Source organism: Vanessa atalanta, chromosome 7, assembly GCF_905147765.1.
Source record: "Vanessa atalanta chromosome 7, ilVanAtal1.2, whole genome shotgun sequence".
Classification (NCBI taxonomy): domain Eukaryota; kingdom Metazoa; phylum Arthropoda; class Insecta; order Lepidoptera; family Nymphalidae; genus Vanessa; species Vanessa atalanta.
In genome coordinates this window covers 5,802,581-5,827,293 of record NC_061877.1, presented here as the reverse complement: position 1 = coordinate 5,827,293, position 24,713 = coordinate 5,802,581, and the positions used below count along the sequence as shown (strand labels likewise).

Sequence of the window (24,713 nt, the reverse complement as noted above, 5' to 3'; positions counted from 1 at the left end):
TGGAAAGTTTCATCAAAATCTAAAGGTAGATTTTACGCATCTCTACAACCAGACATCCCAAGGCGACCTTGGTTTTCACTTCACAGGCAAGCCAATCGTTGGATCACCACAACTATCTGCCGACTACGCCTTGGACATGCATGTACTCCCATACATCTATGTAAAATTAGAGTTAGAGATCACTCTTTGTGTGAGTGTGGCCTAGACGAAGGTTCCCTACCCCATATACTGTTCTCTTGCCCCAAACTCCTCTATCCCGCATATGACGTTCTCCCTCCAAAAGTTCCTCGCCCTATTAATGTCGAATGTTTATTAATGTTTGTGTTTAGTCCATTTTGTAAATTTCTATGTAAATATATTGAACGTAATAAGATTAAGCTATAAATAGTTTTGTGATTGTTTTTCTGTGTTTAAATAGCAGTTATTTTTTTTTTTATCTAATTATTATTATTGTGTTGTTTTAGGTTGTGGGTTTTTTTAATTCCGTCTACTACTATTATGCCTTCAAAATTAAATTGATCCTGCAATCTCGACCGCACCAATCAATCTCTACCGTGTCTTCTCCATCGCACGTGACATTGGCGAAATAATCTGTGTCTTTTTGACACAAATAAAAGCAAAAAAAAAAAAAAAAAAAAAAAAAAAATTGTATTAAAAATTATCTCATTAGGAAGTAACTACTCAAAATAAGTTTTAATATTTGTTATTAATGTTTCTGAGTATATGAATATTTTTGTAATACTACAAGAACTAACTGCTATTAGGAAAATATTTTAAAAGATAAAGTCATAAACATGGCCGATGAAGAGGTTAATGGTGATACTGATGATATACAACTAGAAAAAGACAAAACTCAAAAAAAGGCTGCAAAACACGATAGTGGTGTAGCTGATTTAGAAAAAGTAACTGACTATGCCGAGGAGAAAGAAATATCATCCCAAGACATATCTGGTGTGAGTAAATTTATAGTACTGACTATAGAATAAATGAAGGTATTATATATTTTGGTCTAACAAAAATTATCTATCTATTCTTGTGCATTTTAATTTGTGTTATCTTATTATTCATCATAATAAGATATATAAAATTCCTTGTATTTATGAAGGGAAATTATCACTTTCTATTTGACTAGTTCAAACATTTTTTCCAATTATTAATAAAAAATAAAGTACTTATTCGTTATCAAGTACTTTCTGGCACTAATAACAATATATAAAAAAATAATTCAATAAATTGTTTTGCACAAATATTTGAACAGCGTAATGAAAGCTAGGTAATAAAAATATTTATCCATAACTATATATTTAATGTGATATAAAATTTAATTATTTTCATTATAATTAATTATTATAGCAACATAAATTATAGGAGTTATTATTATACAATTTTGTTAATAATTTTCAGGCTCTTTCATTAATTGGTGATCGTAGAAATAAAGAAGCAGCCGAAAGGCTTGAAAAAGAAAAGGAGCTTCAAAAAGTTTCAGTTAAAAAGGATGACATTGAATTAATAGTAAGTTATATTTTACCTCACAGTATCTTAAAAGTCAATGGTGCAATGGTTCATGGGCTGCCTAACAATTAAAAACTCACAGGATGTCTCCTGACCCCTTGGACTATTGTCGTCATTACTCTTAACACATACCGCTTAAGAGGGGGAAATAGGAATATTAGTAATTCCTTTAAATTGGTACTATTCTTTTATTAAGAATAAAAAAAATTATGTATGTCATACAACTTATAGGTATGTAACCTTTTAGCTAAATTCGGTCAGTGAAAAATTGTAGGGAAATATTAAATAAAAAATTACAACAAGGATGTAAGTGCAATATATTCCTGTACTAATATTATAAACTTAACACTTTCTGTGTCTGTTATGCTTTCATGGCTAATCCACTGACCTGAATTTGATGAAATTTGGTATGAAGCAAGCTTGAATCCTTTTGGACATAGGTATTTTTTTTTATACCAAAATTTACAATCCCCATGGACAAAACCAAAAGCGAAAACGAATACTATGTATGAAAAATATTCCTTGTTGATAGGAAGAATATAGTAAAACTTCTATTATTTATATAATATATATATATCAGTACCTCAAACTTTTTATGAAACGGTTATTGTTTGTTTTGCCTAGGTTTAAAAAAATTGTAATATTGATAGCATTTTTAATTATATTCCAGACAAGAAAGAAATATTCATAGTAGTATTTTTAACTAGTTTGCAATAAATGGCAGTAGCATTCTACAAAGGTTTTACCAATTTTAATTGTTTTTATTTATTTAGCTGCTGTAACTCAAAGTCAGGTACATTCAATATCTAGTCATTTACCTACAAGCCCTTCTCAGTAAAGCTTCTGTTGTGTATTTTGGCTGTATATTAACTCAGGTTGAATCTTTTTTCTTAATTTTTAAATATTAAGTTATAAATTTAGTCTAATTTCTTTTGAACAATTATTTTAATAGGTTATATATAATTTCTTTAAAAAATCTTATCTTTATTTAAACATATTGTCTGTGTAATATTTCTTAATGATTAAAATTTTATTAACTACAGGTAAAGGAAATGGAAATCTCTCGGACACTAGCAGAAAGAACTCTTAGAGAACATAGAGGTGACTTGGTGGCGGCCCTTACAACCCTAACAAATTAATGACAGACAGTGTTTGTGTTATACATGTGTAATAGAGTATTTTTAATCTCTAAAGTGTTTTTTATATTAATTACCTTCTTCACTTCTATAATTTAAAAAAAAAAGGTATATTTAATGCTAAATCTTTTTTAGTAAAATGCAAATGACAAATTTTCATGATCCAAACAAAATTTGGCAAAATCATATTTATTACATTAAGCACATATACAAAGTATATCATGCAAATTAATTGATATTAAATGATGTTTTATGAAATGATTATTTGACAGAAAAAGATGTTTGTCTGTAACTTATATTTATCCTAACCTTGTGCCCCTAATGTTTTACAAAAAACGATTTTTGTAAAATATTAAACACAACCACAAGGCTATTGTAATGCAAAACGCAAAACAAGGTGATTTTGGTCACTTTGTTTTGCATTCACAATTTACACAACAATAAATACAAATTGCAATAATTTAGATAGTAATTCAAAAATATTATAATGTTTCATTGTAGTAGAAGTTTGAGTTTATTTATCAATGGAGAAGTGAAAAATAGTTTTTAATGTTACACATACCTACTTAGGTAGATAATCAGATAGTAAAACATTATTCATTATCTACATTCAAATTATAAACATATCTAATCTGTTTAAATGTTGTGTACTTTGATAAATACTGTTGGAACTGTCAATTGATTTAAAATTGAACAAACTTATGCTAAAGTCCATTTCTTACCGATGCTAAATGCTCACGGTCACACGCACCTAAATGTTGCTTAATAGCTAAATGCGGACGCGCCTCAAATCGTGCCGCGTGCTACTCACCGCACAATCCGCAAATTCATTAATAGTCATGTGTTTTTGGACAATGCTAAAAAAATGGAACCTTGATGTGCGTTCGTCACGTAAGTAATTGGTATATATTTGTAGTGAAATAGATAGGACTAATTTAAGCACGTTTATCTTAAAATGACTGTACTTAACAAAGTGTAGGTAGGTGTCTAGATCATTTTTCTACGGAAGTTCTTCCAACGGGATGAGTTGATACCAATTTAATCGATATTGTATTCGATTTCTGATTTTTGTTTTAACATGAAAATCTGAGTAATATAGTATTTTTTATGCGAATGGCTGGACATTACCTAGGTTGCTTTACGCAAGGTGAATCAGTCGCTTTACTCTTACCCGGGCTGGCGGGATGTCTCCGACGACCAAAAGGCTGCGTGTACTGTTTCTCCCTGAGACTGTTGCACCACGTTACTAAAGCCGCCATACCGCTTTAATGCCTCTAGAGTTGAGGCCATTATGAACGTGCATTCTGACGGTGGACGCGTAGAAAATCATGAACAGGATCGAATTACCATTAAGCAGTGCAGGGAACTTAGGCAGGCTAAATATTGAAAATGAGGTTTAAAATTACATCGTTAAAGTAAATATAGTAGTCAAATATTTCTCTTATTTCAAAAGTATGATCGCTTAATATCAAAATATAGTAAAAAACATTATAGTTATGAATACAATTGTAAAAGATGGTAGAAAAAATAGATTTTAAGAACTTAGAAAAGGGTAAAGACCTGCATTGCCTAGGGGTTCAGACATGGTTCTAGTACTGATCATGAATCATTTTTAATTAGATGGCTATTATTAAATCACAAAAGTTTTTTACCTAAAATTTATTTTTTTAAATAACTGTTTGTGGTAAGCAAATTTACCAGATGGGCCCATATGTAAGCCCGTCTGATCGTATATCGTTCGAACAATAATTGAACCAGTGTAGCTACAGGCAGTCAGGCACAAGGAACCCAACATCTTAGTTGCTAATTTTGGTAGGGCATTGGTGTTGTAAGTGAAGTTGCCGTAGGCCATTTTATAAAAAAAATACCAAAAGAAGAGTAGAAAAAATTTACTATAAAAATAAAATAATTTTGTGGTAAAATTGTATCCGTTCATTCCAACGAAATTATCATTCTGAAACTGTGATATTTTTATTTTTTATTTAATTACAGTTAATTACAATTAGCAGTTAATTGAACTCAATTCTATAAAAACAAAGAAATTAGGATTATAGTTACTTACTAAATATTTTATATTTAGTACTTTTTATTTATTTATTTCACGACTGAAATATAATTAAATTCACCAAAGACATTATATTATCTGTCAATTCAATACTCAATATATTTAATTTTTTATCTATGGTTTACGTTCTGAAGACGAAGTGTGAGTGTAGTGTGTAAATTGTTTTCTTTTTTAATTCTTTTGTGACTGTGTTCTTTTTATTGTTTAGTTCTTTGTTCATACTCCTTTTTAATTGAGTGTAGTGCTAATTATAAATTATAAGCCCTATTTTTAACAGGTGAGTAATATAAAGATCTCGTCAAACGTCAAAAACACTTGTCCCTTGAGCTTTCATCTATATCACATAACATAATTACGGCCTTGATAATACATATTCTTACAGCAGAAATAAATTTACAATTCCCTGTTTAACATCAAAGCAAGCCTTATTTTTTATAAATAGATCAAGCTTTTACATGGTCATAAGAGGAGCAAATATATTCGAAAATTATGGTGACTAGTACAAAACGTCAGTTTCGTCTGTACATTATATTCACGTTATGTGTTCAGTTGTCAACCCACGGGATTATTAATAAAACTTGCGTTATAATTTCTACGCCCCAAATAGTTCATAGTATTGAAAAGATTTAATATTTTTTTTAAAAATTGTTTTTTTTTTTTTCGATTCAATAATACAATATACTAAAATATAAATATTTCATATTAAATCTCTTTTTAAACGGTTAAGTGTAGAATTGGTACGTTGCTTATTACATTTTTCTTCTTACCTATGGATTCACTAAATTAAAAATGATAAATGTTTGAAGTAACAAATCTATGTTGAAAATATACACAATTATTACACATGTATATGCGTATCTTTTATATCAATATCGCTACTAAAAAAATAGGAATCCTAAAAATAAGTTTATAATGTTTTGTTTTAACATTATAAGATATTTATGTAACTAATGATCTTTAAATATTTTCAATAAACAATAATCTAATACTTCACGCACACTACCTATTTTTCTTGTAATGGTAAGTCTACCTCCATATGCCAAAAAATTTATATAAAAACTTGAAGCTTATTTATTTTAAAGTTTATTTCTCATTTCTGAATTATTTAAAAGTGTTATATTAAATAGGTTACTTTAAACATTACTTAAAAAGTTGTTGATTAAGTTAGTGGAATAAAATAAACATCAGCATATCATAAAAATAACTTTTAGTACATTAATATCTTTAATTTTCACATGGCACAATGTTTTTGCCAAATAAACTGGTAAACAACAGATGCTAAAATTTTATAATTATGGCATTCAAAATTTGTGGCTATCACTGATGACCAAAAATTACTATTGGAACATTTTATCTAATTTATAATAAACATAAAGTTGTATAGTAGAATATTTCAAATATATATATATATATATATATATTTGTTGTTATGTATTTGAAACATCTCCAAAGTCCTAATATTCCTAGAACATTTCAAATTCAAAAATAGTAAAAGTTCACTAGAGTGACTGGGTTCTTCACACTAGAACATCACATATTCTACTGCCAATAGCAATACTTACCTATTTTCTAATAAGAAAAACTATAATGAAGTTGTATAATGGTTCAAGTTTGTGTGTAAGCCCGGAGAACTCAGTTTTCCCATTATCTTCGTTTGACAGGACAGAAATCCGAAACAGAGATTGATTAGACACAGCACACCTGGCATTAAGTGCATCTCAATCACAGGAGTGTGTGCAACACCACAAGCTTAATAACTGCTAAGTGTTACTGAGAATTACTTGACAGAAAAAGCAAACATTTGAATTGCCCTGTACAAAGAAGTAGTTCCAATTTTTATATTTATATATATATATTTATTTTTTTCTATGTATATTATATGTGACAATTATTTGAGAATTAATTTGAAGCACAATTCATAACTATATTTTCGACAAAATTTAAATTGAATTTTATATAATTATTATAACTTTTACATGGGTCCTTATTTTCGACAGAAAAATTACAATTAATTAATAAGGCTTTATCAGTTTTTATGAATTAGGGAATAGTAATGTACAAATTTTTTACTAGTTGTTTTACATAAAATCTTATTATACTTGCAAATGGCTTACTTCGAATATTAGAACAAGTATAAATATAGCATGAAATATGAACAAATACATAATTTAGTGGATATTTATCTTAAAAATACATTTTAATTAAACTCAGGTAATTAAAGTAACTATAGTCCAACTTTTAAATATGGTTTATATATTAATATTTGACATCATTTTTATTTCAAAATATGTAAGCTTTTGGAAAGATATGTGCTAAGCTGATTCTCAAATATTGCCTTCAAGTGCACACAGGATGATTGATAATGTTTTAAAAGATCCATTAAAAATTGTTTTTCTAGTAATACAAATTGTAGTTGGGTGTGTAATGGTAATGGTACTTTATTATTTTTATAGAGACCATTTTCATAATATTTTTGTAGATAATAAAATAAAATACCCGATGTAGACAGCCAGAAAGAGAGAAAAAAATATTATTAAATATAGAATAAAACCATAGAGTTGCAATAGAGTTAAACAAAATAATTCTTTATATTAACGTGTTTAAATATTCTAAAATCAGTAATTCATTCAATAGAAAGGAATACAAAAGTAAATATATTCTAAATTATCGCTACTATTCGAAAGAATGCTTGGATTTAGGTACATAAAAAGGACACATATAACATTATATAAACAGCCTGTAAATTTCCTACTGGGCTGGGCTAAGCTCTTTGAGGAGAAGGTATAGAGCATATTCCACCACGCTGCTCCAATGTGGGTTGGTGGAATACACGTGTGGCAGAATTTCGCTCAAATTAGACACATGCAGGTTTCCTCACGATGTTTTCCTTTACCACCGAGCACGGAGCACAAGATGAATTATTAACACAAATTAAGCACATGAAAATTCAGTGGTGCCTGCCTGGGCTTGAACTCGAAATCATCGGTTAAGATACAAGCTTGCTAACCACTGGGCCGTCTCGACACATATATGCATACAAAAATCTTCAGACGTTATTCGAACAAAAACTTATTCTTAAGAACGTTTAGGCTGGAAAAGCAGTATCCGAGATTTTACTAAAAGAAAAAATAATACTATAAAAGACTACTCGTCCGATTGAAGACTGTTTGATCACACAAAACTGTTCACTTATACAGGTAGCCATTTGCATGCTGCATGCTGCTTAATGATACATCATCTCAACTTGCAAGAAGGCATTTAAAAATTAAGAAAAACAACCGAATCCCATAATTATTAATACACCGCACATTACTGTTAACAATTGAACTAAACTCATCACCGGCGCAAATAATAAACATCTCATTACTGTGCGCAATATTCGTTGAGACATATTTTAATGTAGATTTTAAACATAAGATATAAGGTTTAGGTATTACTTTTTTTTTCATTTTGGTCTCTGGTGCAGGTGTTAGGTAATTTTTTCCGATTTTTTAGGCTATAGTCTATCTTTGTACCAAATTGAATTAAGATCTCTTTAGCCGTTCTGACGCGATTAAGTAACAAACATCGATCCATCCAAATATACGCATTTATAATATTAGTATGACTGACTTCTTCGCGGTGATATACAACATACTTACTTTTTTTCTTTCCATTAAAGTTTTCCATCGCGCTAATGACGCTTTATTTATTTACGTAATTAATAAGTATTACAGACGTATTATATTTCATAACGCCTTATTCTTCGTTAAACGTAAAAACGATTAAGTGCTAGTCTTTGTAAATTAATACATTTACAATTGCGTGTAACCTAATGTGTATTATAGTTATTTCAAACTTTAAAACTACTTAACATCAACATTTTACATGGTATAAAATCTTCAAAAACGTTCATTTTTAAAGCACTCAACTGAAATATATAAGTAGGTGTAGTATATAGTTTCGATTAAATAAATAATTTCAAATATTTGACATTTTCTTAATTTTTACAAGTTGCGAGGTTGTTTGCTTAGAACAAATCTTGCAAACTCAATTAGAACAATTTGCTCTTATACTACAGTTTGTTTTAGTTGAAATTTTGCATGTTGATTCAGTTCCGATGACAATGTTTTATGATTAGTTTGACATGATTGTACGCCAAGGATTGGCTCCACACAAAGGAATTCCTTAATACTCAACAGCACAGAAACCAAATTTTGTACATAAAAGCTTGTTCCAGAAAAGTTTTTTAGTTGATAAGTTGTTAAATTTTCATTTAATGTTTAAAAATACCATCATGCTATTTACTTGGTGGCAGAGTAGGAACCACTCCTTTATCAGCAATGCTTTTTAGTTCTATGGTGTTGTTTGATTTTTATTGAGAATTAAGGGCACAAGATACATTATATGTTGGCAGGGTTTTGGTGAAATGTTAATCACGCAGGGCTTGCCATTATTTTCCCATTACATCTACTGTATACCAATATTTAATAAAGTCCGAAGTAAGGCGTAGTAACTATGTAATAAGTTGTGTGTTTAAAGTTTAATTTAAGTAATAATTTTGTGCAATATGGACTACGTTTTTCATATCTTAGTGTTTGCTTTAAATGTCATATGTAATTTTAATGGGTTATAGGTAATTACTATATTTAAGAATAGATAGAAAAAATAAAGAAAATCAATTTAAGCAAAGAATATTAAGTAGGTAAATGATTTTTTTCCTTCTTAAATACATTTCCTAAACAATTAGTACACATTCAGCTAATAATATCATAGTTAAAAGTTACAGATTATCAAAATTCTCATAAAAAACAAGGTTCTTCGCTGAAGGACACTTCCGGGCCCGGTAGGCCTTGGCTAACTTCTCTCAAGGATCTTAGGGTGTAATAAATGAAACCTTCCCGCTCTCCCGGCCTCTCCATCCCGTCGACCTTGTTTCAAATAACAATATTAGGTTTCGGAAATTCTTTGAAATAAAGCCTTGTTTTTCCGACCACATTTTTAGATAGATATTTTGTAATGCTTTATATAACTATTGTACAACGTAAATTATAATGTTTTGTAACAAAAACAAAACAAGTTTCTAAGTTATATTAAAACAGATGACCAATTGGCATATCAATTTCGTGATAAATTGTCATTATGAATTATTTATCATTGCTGCAACAGTGTAATTTTAACCACGATAAAGGCAATAGACCCGTAATTTTAGAATTTTAAAATTCATTATTTCTCGGTTGCTGATCTCGGGCATAGAATTTATCACGAAAGTACGTAAAATGACAAAAAAACTCACTTAAAACACACTTATTGGAGCGTTCCAATACTTTAATACCCCGAAAAATTTTATGATGCAATAATCGTTATGATGTATGACGAGACCTAACGCACATGCACATTAGATTATCTACAGAATTTTGTTCAAATAGCAAGTCTAATATAAAGGCGCAAAGGATAAAATTATCTAGTTCAGTCCCAGTATACCTCACAGTCAATAGTCAATATTTAGAAAAAAATCTCATATCTGTCGTCATTTAAGTACTTATTATTTTAAACAATAAAATTTAAAGAATCATGTTTCCATATTTTAGTCACCATTACTAAGGATTAGTACCTACTTCGAGGTTTGCCGAATAACAACATTAACTAAAAGTATAAGTTATCTGTAAACATTTATGTAGTTTAATATTTTGTTGTTATCTATTGTACAAAGAGAACATTCAAATTCTAAAAAAACACGTAATTACGTAATGCTAGGATGTTCGATACTCTCGGGAATTCCATATTATCGACTTACTCGTATTTGCCACCGCGGGCGTGACTTTTTTGTACTTTGCTAACCCCAAGTCGATGAAGGTCATACCTAATATATAATAAGACAAGTAGCCGTGTGTCTAAAATGAATTGTGTAATTTAAACATTTGTACATTGCGTTATTAGTTAATCAACTCATAATTAAGAGTACCGGAATTGTATTCAATGGCACTGATATGACAGGCTGTTAGTCTTACAAGGTAGTGGATAGATCAAACAGGTATATTATATGTCAATCATTGAGAACAAGTGGGTTGTTTCGGGACGGGTCAGTATCCCTTAGTCAACTCGTCCCGTCGCGGACGTCGACCTCGCATTGCACACGCATGGACGCTGCATTGTCACGTCAACCGCGTGCTTTGCATTAAAGCTCGGAAACTTTTAATCATCGGTTGATTATAGTTTAAAAAACTAATAACATATATTTCGTTACAAAAAATGTATAAAATATAACTTACGTCTGCTACTGTGACTTTCTGATTTATGACTTAAATCTTGTTCTAGCATAACATTCTAGAAAATTGAATAACTGTAACTATAGTATATAATTTTTCTAGAATGTACTGTACTTTAGTAGTGATTACTGATCAAATTTTCTTTACAAAACGTTACGTTAATTTTAGAAGAATTTTCTATAATTGAATATAATCAGAGACAAGCTAAGTCCAATTATAAATACTTATAAAATAGTTTGGTTTAAAAACTTGTTTTTAACTTAAATGTTAAACTACTCTAAATAATTTAATGTTTATATCAGTCGTGACTGATCATATCGTGTTATTCACCGTTAGCGTTCGCTAAACATGTGTATCGCGTAAATAGCCTTAGGTATTGATGTTATCATATCTCTATATATGAATAAAGAAATTAAGGTCTAAGCATAGTTCAAGATAGTATGACAAATTAAAAAATAACGCTGTAGTAGATTCAAATTTATTCGTATCATTCAGAACATTAATAATTCTTTTACATTGTTTTTGCGTTAAGTTGCTTATGTAAACTCATAGCATTTTTTTCTTATGAAGAAAGAAAATAAAATGATATATATCAGTTAGTACCTAAATAGTGTAACATTAAATAAAAAGGTAATAATATTACTTTCGCATAATATATTATTTATTATCAAACCTTGTTCAAATTAGGTTATTGATTTGTGGCAGTGTTGCGTGTCCGGACATCGACCCCCGTGAGTGCACTATTGCACGGGAAGACAAAGCATGCCGCTATACATGGGTCACTGCTTTAAACAACTTAATACTCATATATATGCTATCACTAAGTGAATATTATATCTTTCATCAACTAATATTGTATTAAAATCGGTTTATCGATTTGTAGGGCTCGGGCCGGATGCTTTAATAAGTGCTCTATGCCACGGGGAAAACACGCTCGAAGATGAGCAATCCGTCTCGTTTTTTAAAAATTAGAATCTTCTCTTACTTGGTATTTGAATATTAATCATAATGATCTCTACTTAATACGTGCGATAAATAAGTTAAGATGTGATTTTATTTAGTCTCGTTTTATGCGCTTTTAACTACACTTAGAGAACTTTAAATCGACAGGCAGGTGGACTATAGACAGGTTTATGGTGTTATATATTAATTCGAGTAACATCTTATATAAGCATGCGTTATTTCGTTGTACAATAGGTAGATTCATTTAAATGTAAATTTATCTGTTTCGGTAAACATAAGAAATCTTCTTTTATCTGTTATTATAATAAACAATATAAAGAACTCCACAACTTGTAGAAACAAAATATAATTTGTGGACGTTACAGTTTGAACGAAGTTTTTATATTTGAAAACAGATGTGCTTCAGATTGTAATATATATTCACCATTGGGACTTATATTTGAGTGAAACATACAATAATTAAAAAAAAGTTAAACTAGGTATAAATTACCACACCAAGGATAAGTTTTTTTTATCACGTATCTAGTACGAATGTACCGATTCGTTCTATTATATTCAGTCTGTCAGGGCATTGCCTTTTATATATGTATTTGGATTACTTAAACTCTACGTAAATTTTCATCTCTTTAAAACTCTTTCAAACTAACACGCTGACTAAAATACAACAAATATAATTTTAATATTAACACGTTTATCGAGTACATGCCAGTCGTACGCTTCAGAAGTAAAAATACAAATACTGTCAAAATTGTACAAACATAATCACAAAACGAGATAATGATATAAAACTTTCATATCGCGTTAGGCGTTACAAACATGTGGGACATGATGACTGTGTCCAATGAGTCGATTGTGATATGACGAGAACAGAGAAGGTAGGGGGGCCGGGTCACGAATTTTACGTACGGTTACGGGTGTCGGGTACTCTCGACAGTCGACCCCAGCAGCAGCTATGTGTGCCACGGATGTATGTAGGTTAACATCGGACGCGCTCGATACGCCACCGCTGTTGCCGATGTCGACCACCTAACCTAGATCAGGGTACGGAGAGATCGCTTATGAAATCTGGCGCACACTAACTATATAAATGACACAGAATTTAACGTGCCCATATTCTATCACATACCGGCTCTAAAAGGTGAAATATTAATACATTTTCTTAAATATTAATTAGTGTTACTCGATCGTAGTTATTAATGTTTTATAGCGAATTACATTATGAAGGTAGTTCGACATGGGTCCCGATTTGCTTTAATGTGAATCATATCATTACACAGGCGAGATAGAATGGCGAATATAAAATGAATGCTCTAGTAAATTGTGTCACGGTCCAACCGTGTATAAATTTCGACAGTCACGGCCTCGCCTAAACCTTAGATACATTTTTTTTTTATTTTAACAAATTTTGTATACATACAATGTTCATTCCCAGGTAACATTATGAATTTAATTAAAAGTGATACCTACTCCATTCATTTTATAGTTTATGATTCATGATATGTATCATAATTGATATATAGCATATGGCAATTCTCTTGCTCTCAAAATAATAAGGCTTACATAAGGATTACAATTCTGGATGCAATATAATATGATCATTAGTATTTATTAGTTTAAAATGTTTACAACTATAGTTATACAGCAATTTTATTAGAAAAAAATTAATTCATTGATAATGTTCATGATTTAAATTAATATAATGTGGTCTTTGTTTTAAGTGAAAATAAATATATCAGCAATCCTGTGTTATTGCGAATTGCTGTTTTGTTTAAGTAAGGCGTTTGCGAATAAAACTTGAAATAGATTTACTCAGTTAAAATAATGTTATATTAAAGATGGACTTTTTATTTGAAAAGGGGAAGAAAATATTTTTATTTTCGAAATAGGTATTTAGTTTCAAATCACTAAATAGCTTAGGTAGAAAATATCCTACGTGACATTGGCGACGTAAACCTGTCGGCACTACTAAAAGCCATTAAACTAAGAATTAAATTAAAAGAAAACATTTATCATTAACAAATGAATATATATACTCTCAAAGAAAAAAACGTTTATACGTTAATAAGAATACTAAAATGTAAAATGGTCACCCAGTCTGTTTTAGCCTCTATTTGACGAATATTAATTAAATATAAATGAATACCTTCAAGTTTTGGAGGTAAAGGATATATTAGAAACGGAATGCGTTCAGCCACCGTTCTCCGTGCAGCTGGTCCGCTTTTATCTCGATACGGCCAATTGTGCGAGCCGATTTCAAAACGAAAGTACCTACCGCGCATCTAGGACGGTGAACGTATTTCTCGTTGAAATCTCTTGCAATTTATCAGCTATCCAATACTTTTGAATACTGAATAGCTAGTAAAACTAACTCCTACGACCTCTATTGAAATATTCCATCTTACTGTTTGTCTCTAGAGAATATTAAAAAATAGGTCAGATGTTATGTTCATATTTATTATTAAGATTGTATGTTCAGATTTCATACTATGCTATATCTAATCCCTAGTCAAGTTTTTTTCCGATAGTGTATATGTATGAAATACATAACAAACTAATAATAATAATAACTTAACTTATGCATTATTATAATTTAAACAATAAAATTGCAGCTTAGTATGTATAGTTCGAATATAGAATGAGCTCTGAAACAGTATGTAAACAGTGATCTACATAACATTAACGACGCAACAGTACATAGGGCTTCAGTTTTCAGGGTTATCGTTTGTATGTCATTACGTAATAACATATATAGGAAGTACATGCTTAGATTTAATATTTAAATATTATTGTAGAAACATCTGGGTTCCTATGAAATTTATATTTTTAATTAATTGCTGTAAACATACACTGGTTAATTCAGTAGCATCCAATAACGAGTTTGTTCTAGTTTTTTTTTAGAAAACTGTGGTAACGGCAACATTAAATATCTATGTAAGATTACGTTCCATATTCAGTTTGATAATTGTAACCTGCTATAATATCTATTAAATAAATTATAATCATATTATAATGCATCATTCTAAGCAATTCACTAAAATAAATTAGGGGATATTTTTTCAAACAATATTAAAAATATCTACCATTTTACTATGTATTTATCGTATTAAAATAAATATTCAATAAGTAATTTAAAAAATATACGTTTATCCGTTTTATATACCTTTTATTTTTTAAATATTATGATAGGACTTGTTCGTTTCATATTTGGTCCTTCGGACATATACAGTGAAATAAACCATGCTTGCGTAGGCGCACGTTGCTGGCGCAGGCCGCGATGGCGAACGGTTATTATATCACAAGAGATATCGTAACTTTTGCCCACTTTGCAACTAGAAAGTACACAAGCCATTCGCTTTTCTGATAGTATTTATTGCCTAGGAAACTTAGTCGAGCATTGCTTTTCAATTTAAATCTATTCGGCATGAAACAACTTTCCCGATGCTAATTGCTATTTACTTTCTAAAGCAGTTTGATGGTTTGATAAAAACATCAAACCCTTTAATATTATCCTACATTAAAGTAAATAATTTTACTATTCAATAGTTCAGAATATTTTGAATAAAACATTTTGTTGCTGCTTAGCTATTAATATTCCTTCAACTATGGTTTTGCATCTATTAAACATTTACTTACCATCTTGTGACGTAGACTTAATGAGAATTTGTGATATACAAGTGTAATCTACCTCAGTGTGAGTTGCTTCAACCTACTTCTTGAATGCCGATGTTGTATAAAGAAAATCGGACCTTATATAATGGATCTTAAAGACAAAATCGTTATTTAAATCACGAACGTTCTCAATCCGACAATTAGGAACCGCTACTAATTTGCCAAACAATTATCGACCCTAGGTTTGTGAGAAAAGATATAAAGTAAATTGTCAATGGGTATTTGAATACTGTACATGTTCCATTCAACCATGAACTGCTTCGAGGAGCGTCCTGCGTAGTTAAGACCTCAATTTTTTAACCTCTCTCACTTATTGGTCAATCAAAGTGACATTTAATATTAGTTTAATGTTCGGAACGGCAGTAGCTTGGGTTTCCATGCGCAATTTTTAGCTGTAACAATACACTTAAAATTATTACCGTAAATAATTGATACGTGTAGGTTTAAATGTTTTGTAACAGTAAAATTAAATATGAAATTAAAGAAAAATGTTAATACTACTAACTACATTGGCCTGAAATGTACCTTACAAAGATGAAAAGGATTAATTGACCTAAATTAAAAGTCATAAATATTGTTTTCATATTAAAAAAAATATAAATTTGGTTTAAAAAGTATTGAATCGTCAAATGTTTTCTTAAGAATCGTAAAATTGACCTAAATATTTTTGATTCATAAAAATCCTACAAATTTTGATATGTATAAAAAGTAATAAGTAAAGGAAATACTACAATATATCTCTAGTAATGTTCATTGGTTACTCAATTTTTTTAATAAAATGTTTCTTTCTTGTTTCAGGCTTTGCAACACGAGACTGTAAATAGCTACAAAACTGTAAGTAATATTTTAAAATTTAGTCACAGCGTTTATGTCATTTATAGTTTATTCCGTGTCAATAGACAGCAGAAACAGATAATACCCTAAGCCTCTCTAATTGTGTAAGCGCAATGTAAAGTGGACCGCGTCATTGCTCAATCAGATGCATCTCGTTTCGTGTTGCGGCTCGTGAGAGTCGAATTTCCCAATAGCCGAGCGGAGAAGGAGAGAACTTAATGCGGTTTCCCAATAGAAAGTCCTCCGGTGCAGGAAGCGCAGTGCAACACACGTGCACCCGCCCTCCACACTCGGAGGGGCGCCGGCCGATGCACTTTCATGCCGGTGACGTCACATGGTACCTTTCGTCAGCGTCACGCCGTGCTCCGTAAGAGCGGTTACGCAATCAATGCGCACCTCTCAACTTTCCAATTTCGACAACGCGCTATTGTGTAGCGCTTTCAAATTTTACTTCACCTTCTCCTGCTTTTAGGCACTTTCTTAGCGTTTCTCTACTCGCTGAAAAATGCTCTGAATGCGCGGGCGCGAGCAATAACCGTGATGCACTTTCACTGCAGTGTTCCGCCTTTTTAATGGAAGAATCACGAAAACTAGCGATTAGCTAATAGAATTAGAATTAAATTCGAGCAATGACCTATTAATTATTCAAATAATTTAAGGCATATTATAATATATAGTAAGTAAAGATAAATATATAAATAAATCGATTACTTTCACAGTTATATTATACCTGTAGTTTTGACGGACATATTTGAAAGCAGTATGGATGTAAAATATTAAAGCGTGCTGCGTGACAGCTGGTACGTGTTAAGGTTTTCACCAGCTGCGATCGAAGCTTTCTCAGTTCGTGAACAGCGCGACAGTTGAGAGTTGACTGTTGTAACTTGCCCTACTCTTCGCTCATTATAAGTTTATTTTGTGATTATAATTTACTTACTTTTATCGTGCTGAATTTCTTTTTCTATAAAATGCTGCTTTGGGAATTCTTTCCGGAAATAATTTCCGGAATAAATAATTACGTTGTTATAAATTTGATTTCTTTTGATATAATTTTATACGACCTCCGTGGTCGAGTAGTGTGTACACCGGTTTTCATGGGTACGCCACTCCGAGGTCCCGGGTTCGATTCCCGGCCGAGTCGATGTAGAAAAAGTTCATAGTTTTCTATACATTACATTGTCTTGGGTCTGGGTGTATGTGGTACCGTCGTTACTTCTGATTTTCGATAACACAAGTGCTCTAGCTACTTACATTGGGATCAGAGTAATGTATGTGATGTTGTCCAATATTTATTATTTATTATTATTATACCTTTACATAATTTATACTCACTTATAATTAGATATTATAATATTATAATTGTTCATTTGTATATAAGTCTACATATACATTAATACGAATTAAATATTTTACTTGTGTTTAACACATAAGCTGTATAATAAGAAGTAGTCTTATGAAGATATATTTGCTTTGTGGTTATTTTAAATTGCATGCTACTAGAAAGGTGTTAATTACCTATATGAAAAAAAAACAAGTGTGAATAGGAGATCGATGAAAGGTTCAACTAGTATAGTTATATTTGACCCTGATATATTATCTCATTTTAAACAATTTCTTCTGATATTCTATATTTAAAAACTTCCGTCTCTATCATTTACGAAATCGTGTGTACCAACTAGTTCATTTTTATTTTGTTTACCTCATTTGTGTTAGTTTACTAATATGGTTTTGTATTTTTTACAAGGTCTGAAAACATGCATAGGTGTATCGCCTCATATTATGTGACATGAATGCCCCGATGATTTTTCACAGGTCAATAAACAGAAGGTTAATTAAGTATGACTCGATAACCGATAGGGTAATAGACAAAGGAACGGATACCGATGTCTATTAATATTGGTTCCTTTTGAAAATATATACGTAAGACCCCTTAAACAGCAATTATAATAATTGAATTGTTTTTTTATTTTGATTTCAGTATGTGTATATAGTGTACAAATGTGTACAGTATAGTATAGTGAGTCACTTTATTTACCTCAATATACTTATACCCGTTACGTAATTATAACTCAAATAGAATCTATATCTACGTCATGAATCGCGATAGCTATTAAAAACCGTACGTCATTCATTCTTTTACAGGTGAATAAAAAATACGCGATCTAATAAAATAATCCGCAATATCATGTAATAAACTAATGTCATTATGACTCTTATTTATTCGGTAATAACCACCTTTATTTCTTTACGATTTCAGAAATGACTAGTAGTAAAAACAATTACAAGCATTTTGTTAACGTCATAAAATTTAGATGCGAGCGCGTCATCCAGTGCGTACTATCATGGCACGACGAACCCTTTCTAATGTAAACTCGTTTATGATAATGACGAATCAGACAGTATCTAAAAGGATGATCAGTTTTTCTCCTATAAATTTGGAACTTAAATTGGACTGTATTTAAAGTGAACGTTATAGAAAGGAAAGGTCAAGTCGAATAGTAAATAAGAAAGTTAATCATGGAAAGTGCGCGCGAGTGAATCTATGGCAGTGCTGTCGCTCTTAAAACTCACAAGTGCTTAGAGAAAATGTATGTAATAAACAACTATGGTAATTAAATGTATTCATAGATATGCAACAAGATTACAATCGATACAGAGGCTTTTTAAATTAAAATGTAGATGAGATTCAGAAATAATTTGAATATTTGGTTACAATTGACATCATTTGAAATCCAAACGGACAGCTTGCAATCGCTGAGAAAATATTACGACTAAGATTAAATATTTGTATGAAAACAATGTGTGAAAAAATATACCCTATCAGTACATTTCAGGCAATCCCAAAACGCGTATTATTTAACCCATATAAAACCTTTTGCATGGTCCTTAATAATTAGGTACAATTGCTTTACGGAAAATTTATTAAAAACTTATTTTTCCTTATAACAAAATAATAAAATGCGTTTGTAGTTGGTTAATTTTAATTATGATAAAGATTTGTTTTTGCATCATTTTCTAAAAAGTTTTCTTCGGTTTTGTTTGTGTAGTTAATATTATAATGAATTTTATATTATGTTCACATAAAAAGTTTCACCTCCCTTTCTTGAGCTCAAGTTACAGTGAATTCGATATGGTTTTCACAGTCTCACGTCTTTAAATGGTAATATCGCACAAGTTGTTTTTTTATATCAAACTAAATACTTAAAATTAAAATTATGTAACATCTTTTTTATTGTAAGTTAACGATAATTTATACGTTTATAGAAAATCATGCTTTCCACGGTAATTTAATTTCTAAATTCTTTCAAGTTTAAATGTGTGAATAAAATAAAATATTTGAATTGTAATTTTGTTTACGTAATTCAGGAGTATCTAATGCGTTATATATAGTGCGTGAATATAATGTAAAATATCTTATATAAACATATTAATTTAATGCTATTCTCATAAAATTATTACATTATTTTAATTGTTCGATTAAAAGTAACTTTATTTTTTTTATAATAATACCATGATATGCATATGTATATGTAGATTATTCAATTTCATATAATTATTAATTGTGAGTGTAGTTGTAAAGGAATACTCGAAAATAGGTATATTTACGATTCTACACTATTGTAACTATGCACGTTAAACCGATACACTACAACTAGTTAAGTTATCGTTTAAATGTGTATATCAAAAATGAGTTTGAATCTAGTTCGTGTTATATAATAACAATACGCATGTAAAATTAAAATATTATGTTGAATATTTATTTTCAAACTTGCATTTTTGATAGGTTTCATACCTCTGTTGATATTAGAATAATACTTATATAAGCTAGTCAACACAATAAACTTGGGGTCAACTTCGATTAAAATCGGTAACACGCCGATTTTTCAACCATAATTTCTTATTTTCATATTAAAAATATGGTTATGTTATAAAATTGTAACATAATGGAAAAATAACGCTTATTTTTGGGCCAGAGCTTAGTGGACAGCATGGATGCATAAGCTTTCACCGGTACAATGGAGACGGAGTAGAAACGGTCCGTGCAGCTGTCCCGCGGGTGCCAGTCGGAAGGCGCTCCGCCCTCACTGGCCCCGCAACTCTGCTCTCAGGCGAGAGGAGCGCTCGCGACTCGCGACTCCCCGCAGCGCGCGGCACACGCGACCGCCGACCAAACCGACCAGTCGCCCCTCACTCGTGCAACGTGTCGTACGTCCGTTACGTTGCTCCGCGCGACACAACAACCATGTGGTGAAGTGAAACTGTCAAACGTGATACGTACTCACACACCAGACAGCTTTAGTGGACTTTTCCACTATTCTATTTATTCCTGGTGATTTTTGTGTTGACGAAGTGGTGCCTTTAACTTGGAAAGTTGGATTATACGATCAAATAATGGCCTTAGCGAGGTGAGCTATTTTCGTTGTTGATGTCAACGCGGAACTACTTTATTTTACTATATGTATATAAATTAATTTTTGAAGGATAATCATATTCAATTATTACTCGATTCCCCATATTTTTATCGAATATCATAAATATTTATCGATATGCTAACGTTCATTTGATAGTTTCACTATTAATTAACTGTCCTTGTCAGTAACATTAATTATTTTTGTAATCAAGTAAGAAGCAGCGCTGCAAATAGCGAAAGTTACTTAGCCTCGCACGCATTATAACTTTCTTTGTTGTGTAAGCTGAACGCCAACGACAGGTAGAGGGAGCAGCATAGAAATCGAGTCACTTTTACGACAGGCATTATCATTTAGTTATTAATAATAGTTTTATGAGGACAACTGTTATTGTCTCTTATTTAAAGTTAACAGAATGCTGTGTATTTATATCAGTTCAGTGTCCCCTTGGCCCTGTCAGAGTCCGTTAATGCGATGCCGATGTTTTCTCTTCGTCCGCACCCTCGTTCGTTACGGTTACCCTAAAAAGTGAACCCCACGATTGTACCTCTCTATTTATTCTATAAACGTACTTTTATCGTATATTTTATCTTTTGACACTGTATTTTATATTTATACTCTGTATAATATTTCGAAGTATGTTAGTAAATCATACAAGTAGCAAAAGTTATCAAGCATTATCATTTCGAACTTGCTCATTGCTGATGTGTTTAATTCAGTAAAACATATTTTTTATACTTTGTGTATAACGTTCACGTCGCAAGCCATTCAAAACCGTTTATCATGATTTGAAATAAAATTATTCTGTTTCGATATATAAATAATCCCACATTATAAAAAGCCGTTTCGCAAAGGCCTTTAAGCAGGTAACAAAACGAGGCCGGAAAGCGACTCGCCAGCTCCCGAAAGTTTTTTTGGACTCCTTCTTTTTGTTATAAATCTAAATTTAACATTTCGGTCCTTTTGGTACACGTATAGGTATTGAATTTTGTCTGGAGTTTATCTTTTCGTTTTAGTTTAAATCATTACGACGACGACGATTTTTGTGATACATAGAATATTTGGAATAGTGTGTACGCTAACGTACTAGATAACCTGATTTTCCATTTACATACTTCACTATCACTCGTGAGTACACAATCTATTGGATAAACAACGAGTGTTAAATCGTTGTTTAAAGACCGTACATTTTCTGAAAAACCTATTTTAATGTGTGTAACACATAGTTAAGCCTCATTTTGTTTGTTTCTTTTCCCCTTGAGACGTTCTCTGTAGGTAAGTATACGGAGGTTATATGGCGCATTTGTATCGGTGTCGGCAAGAGATAAGGATTTGCGGGATGCGCTTCCAGAGGTCAATGACCTTCAGTCACGGAGGTTACTCGAAAGGCGCAGGATGCGATCACCTAAATTTAAATGTTATTTACTTATATAAATATCCACTACCATAATAAGCCTCTTAAATAAAACCATTGATGAATAAAAGAGTACCACAGAAGTGCTGAAATATTTAATCACCTACAAAAACAAAAATAAAACTCAAATAAGAAAGCCAATTAAAGAAAAAGTATAAAAAATAATTTCATTTGACCATTTTAAATGAAAATTCTGTGCAGCTTTTAAAAGAGCTTTTAAACTGCTCTTAAGTTTCACCGCTAGGTCACTTATGAACTCTATTTCAGCAATACTTTGCTTCAAGGAATAATTAGTACGTTTTATTTCGCTTATTTGACTTCACCTAAAATATAAATAAATATTGTAAATAATTTGATATAATAATTTTTAAACTATACAGCGAGCGCAATGATAAATTAAACTAAATCAAGCTAAATCGACTTTTAAACATGATTTGCCCGTTGATATTAAAGTTAAGCAAGATGCATTCTTAAAGACAAAGAAAAACAAACTTGAAGTTTGTAATAATTATATGTGTTTAATATTCTCTATTCTAAATCTACGAGAAACCAGGCCGGTGCCGTCTAATTTGATTGTGTAGGAATAAGTTGGGCGAGGTTATTTCGCAAGAGTGTATCAATTTAGCTAAGGGGCACCGGCGCACGTTCACAAAGCAAAAGATCGCGGTCAGGCCCATTCTTTGCTCCTGTTTCAGTAGTGGGTATACTTATGTAATAATTACATAAAATGAATACTTATCTTGTTTGAAGTAACAGTAAATTAATGGATTATTAAACTTATTATTATTTATATTTTTATGAAATATATATTATTTATTGAAGTTATTTTTTTTATTAATTAAGAATGTGTGAAATTTTGCGCGAGTGATGGAAAGTGCGTCACCGCCTCGTTTCTTCGGCTCGGTGCGTAGCGTCTTTTCTTTGTCTTAACGATCTTGATTGTAGTTTTCACAATACATGCTAAGTATGATATTTTCTTTTTTTCTTAATCTTTTTTTTTCTTTCGGGCACAAAAAGAAACTTTCACTAATGTTATTAATAGTCGTATTTGTATACAAAAAAAACTTTCCAAATAACTAACAAAGCTTAAAACCTTGTAATGAACCTTAACATATTTAATCATTTTAATTCTCTTTAGTAAATGTCATGGTTTCGTTTAGAACCAGCCATCTCGTTTGCATGAGACCTCATTGTCATGTCAACTTCGTTTTAAAAAGTAAAGGTACCATTATTATAACTTACTGATTAATTGCAATAATGATTGCATGTTCTATTACGAAAATCGTCAAAAGTCATTACTAATGTCATAGTGTTATTTGTTTGAAGCAATAGCAAAAGCAAGTTTCTTAATACCTTGCATATATTATAAATAAATATAGTGGAACATCCTCAATAAGCAAGGTAAAGTGTCACAACGTAGCACTTATCTGATCTGCACTGGAATTTCTAAGCTTTAAGTGGTTCCATGAATAAATATTCATTCAAGTTCTTATAAATTCAATACGACAACATCAATATCCTTCTATGTAAAATATTCTTTTAATAATACAAATTAATTATCTTGAAAATAGTCAGTAGCCGATTTGGAACATGGTTGCACGCGGCTTTAATTTGCCGAGGGAGCAATTCGGGACGGGGACATCGCCACGCACTCTGTGCTTACGAAGAGACGAGCGCGTTGACCCATTTCGAGCGTAACTCGGAATGGTGCTTCGAGGAATCGATGATATTATAACAGTCGAATCTCGAGGTCTCCGCGGCGCTTCAGCGACGCTTCGGGATCTGTGTCAGGGTCCTCCCCCGTTGGCCCTATACACCCTTCTCTCCTATCCACCTCCCACTAACGAAATGCTCTGTTGACGGTTGACCCGTAAAACTTGAGCGTTTGCGTTTCACTCCCTTAGTCTTGTTTAGCGATTTAGGGTCACTGTTTTCTGCCTTTATGATTTCGCCATTTATAAAATATTTCTTATGATAATAATTATTATAGTAATATAAATATTTAATGGATGTTTAAGTTAAATAGAGTACGTGATAACGATTTAAATAAGAAAAACAAACAACATAATTGGTTAACTTTATTATATGCATTACAATAATAATAAGAATGGTGACCGCAATCCCTGCTTTCGATAAAAAAATCTACATCTGTCATGTTAAGGTCATAATAAAATTAACTTTCAATATTTTAACGAATAGTCATCTTAAATTACATACGACAGAGAGGTCATTCAGTTCTCTAATTTTGTAATTTGACTGACGCATAAAACAAAATATAAAAATGCACGATAAATTCTCATAAATGTACTAAAACTTAAATCGAAGACAACCTGGAACCAATGTTCAAGTGGTGATCGACCTTTGCAGCTGTCACCTTCGCGACAGTTGGAGGCAGTACTGGCATTGTCGCCTCCACACCAATAGGAAGCGACACGGTCGCAGATCGCTATTGGGCTTAAGGCC

General features: G+C 31.2%; 2 protein-coding genes across 5 annotated transcripts in view; both read left to right on the top strand.

Annotated features, from left to right (window-relative positions):
• Positions 1-659: 659 nt before the first annotated feature.
• Positions 660-2,705, top strand: LOC125065282 (huntingtin-interacting protein K). The gene is made up of 3 exons (XM_047672812.1): positions 660-953; positions 1,405-1,512; positions 2,556-2,705. The coding sequence occupies exons 1-3, from the start codon at positions 795-797 to the stop codon at positions 2,649-2,651; spliced, it is 363 nt and encodes a 120-aa protein (XP_047528768.1). The 5' UTR covers positions 660-794; the 3' UTR covers positions 2,652-2,705.
• A 2,166-nt stretch (positions 2,706-4,871) lies between these two features.
• The window catches only part of LOC125065134 (protein roadkill), a 41,436-nt gene continuing 21,594 nt past the window's right edge, over positions 4,872-24,713 (top strand). For 2 of the 4 annotated variants that reach the window (XM_047672590.1, XM_047672589.1), the window contains exons 1-2: positions 4,872-4,990; positions 16,392-16,427. Coding sequence is in view for 2 of the 4 variants with exons in the window: in XM_047672588.1 (XP_047528544.1) it covers positions 20,820-20,833 (14 nt within the window). In the remaining 2 variants the exon portion in view is untranslated. Of the gene's footprint in view, positions 4,991-16,391; positions 16,428-20,582; positions 20,834-24,713 lie in introns of those variants that run through there. The other 2 variants (XM_047672588.1, XM_047672587.1) reach the window with 1 other exon arrangement.